The sequence below is a fragment of the Alosa sapidissima genome, chromosome 22, assembly GCF_018492685.1.
Source record: "Alosa sapidissima isolate fAloSap1 chromosome 22, fAloSap1.pri, whole genome shotgun sequence".
Lineage (NCBI taxonomy): Eukaryota > Metazoa > Chordata > Actinopteri > Clupeiformes > Clupeidae > Alosa > Alosa sapidissima.
Window position 1 is genome coordinate 30224784 of NC_055978.1, and position 2500 is coordinate 30227283.

Genomic DNA, 2500 nt, shown 5'->3' on the forward strand with positions numbered 1-2500 from the left:
CCACGCATGTCAGATGAAAGAAGACACAGAGCCATCATTTGATACCAAGTACATCCTTCTGGGTTAAACAACAGACGAAGTGACAGCAAAATAATAACTTCATATAGCTGGACTTACCCCACGTTTTTGTCTGTTTTTGTGGCAAATCATGTTTATAATCCAACGCTATTGTGTGTTTCTTTATGGCAAAGCATGTTTATAATCCGGTTTTGAGATCCTAGCAAATTCCTGCATGGCATCCAATTCAAGGCTCACATTGCATCCCAATTTGTTCAACAAAGAAACACCTTTTTTGCCTTTACTTTGTTCATGGCAATGCAGTAAAAAGTTGAGAATCATTATGAGTGCATACACCATAGGCACACGCAGGCTAACACGCAAACTCGGGTCAAGTCAGGTCAGATAAGTTCGTGTCACAGATATGGAGCGCAGAAAGGTCATTTTTCATCACTAAATAAAAAATGGCATTTATTTCCGTAAAGCACACACCACATATTTCTGTAAATTGCTCAGCCCCAGAGTATCCATCCATATCCAATTATATTGCCAGATTTAGGACAGTCTGCCCTACACACACATGAAATGTAGAGCTATGAGCTTGCTGTGGTGAGATACATGTCAAAATATAAGAATTTTTATAATACGCTTTTTGTATTTTAATGTAATCAATTAATTGTTTTTGTAATCAATGTATTAGATCTGGATTGCCTAGACTCTGCTAAAAAAAAAACAATATATAATATGTGTGTGTGGCACTTACAATGACCAGAATAAATCCTTATGAATAAAGGTAGTAAAAATGCCCTAAAAACAGCTTAGGGTTCTAAGGGTTAAAGGGCATCCTATGAATGTTTTCACAGTGGGTAGACCGAATTCACAGCGTTTTAAAGGGCTTCCTATGAATGTTTTCACAGTGGGTAGACCGAATTCACAGCGTTTTAAAGGGCATCCTATGAATGTTTTCACAGTGGGTAGACCGAATTCACAGCGTTTTAAAGGGCATCCTATGAACGTTTTCACAGTGGGTAGAACCAAACTCACGCCAATTTAAACGGCATCCTATGGTTTTACCTTAATTGTAACACCTTCAGAGTCAGATGGTAAATTAACATTGTGTAATATGACCTTGTGGGATGAGTATAGCGTAAGAGTGGTATAAAATTGTGTAAAATAAAAAATAGAGTAGTATTTACGACAGATTGCTTTAAAAAACAACCTCATACTGCATTGGATTGCTTTAAATCCTATTAATTCTCATTAACATTAAGTTGCAGTAGATTTCGGTCGATTCACACATAAGGCCTCATGAGCTTGTGTGTGTGTGTCCCAACTGATTTGCATTCATTCCAAACAATATGAACAAGCTGTTTAAGTATGATTCACTGCTCTATAAAGTGTAAAGTGTGATTCACTGTGCCCCTTAGAACTCCAAGTTCCTGTATGCCAAAGACGCTCCCTATGTGATCGACACGTCAGAGATCGGCTCTGAGGTCTTCATAGGCATCGAGGCCAAGGGGCTGAGCAACAGGTGTGAGCTTCACCTCTCCTCTGACATGCACACACACACACACACACAAAACGCTTTCAGACATACGTGTAAGACCGGAGGTTCTGCCGATGTTAAACGGTGGGGCCGTATATCTGAACGACATAACCGGTCATATGGAAGTCTGAATTTAGCCGGTTGTTCTACTGCTCCCCCCCTAGTATTTCCTCCGGACATTATGTAAATGTGCTGTGTCTGAACGAAGCATAGAACATGTGGTTAAAATTCACACCTAGTGAGAGGGCGTGTCGGTAACGTTTCTTTCGTGCGTCCATGTGGTTAGATCTGACTTAAATGCCAGTGTTATGATGGAGTGGCATAGTGCTGTCCAGAAAATCTCCGACCTGGAAAGATGCAGACATCACGGAGCTACTGTCCATGAGGGCAGACAGCATTGTGATAGAACACATGAAGGGAACAGCAAGAGACACGTAGCCTACAACTGCATGGCAAGGCCAAACAAATTCAGAAGACTGAATCATCATAAGCAGAAGGCACTGAAAAGGCAGTAGCCTACAGCGACGTCGTTGACGACAATAACAGGAGTATTTAATAAATTGTTAGCCAACACGGTCGGTTTTCTGTGACCTCACTGCTGATATTTGTTGAGCATAAATATGCCTAGAGAAAATGAAAACGAAGAAAACCCAACTTTGTTCCAAGCTCCTTACGTAAATGCAATAGACACATGGGGAGAGGATGCTTTTGGAAAAAATAAACCATGAAAAAACGAACCACTTCACTGTTATGTTAGTATTTTGTTTGTTTCTTAAAAACGTTGTAGCCTATATGATGGCCTTGAAGTCTTGAGTTAGCCTACTGAATTGGCTGGTACCATAAAGTTTGTGCATGCTCTCTCTCTCCAACGCAAACCAGATTTGGGGTTATTCTGCTACATAACGTTGAAAACAGATAAATGTGTTTATTTGAAGCACACATACAAATACTGTAGGT

The 2500-nt window shown here is 40.1% G+C and overlaps 1 protein-coding gene across 1 annotated transcript in view; it reads left to right on the forward strand.

The window, feature by feature from the left end:
- Nucleotides 1-2500, forward strand: part of tectb (tectorin beta) — a 12537-nt gene that overhangs the window by 4420 nt on the left and 5617 nt on the right. The window contains exon 6 of the mRNA XM_042078305.1: nucleotides 1425-1528. Within this exon, the coding sequence (XP_041934239.1) occupies nucleotides 1425-1528 (104 nt within the window). The remainder of the gene's footprint in view (nucleotides 1-1424; nucleotides 1529-2500) is intronic.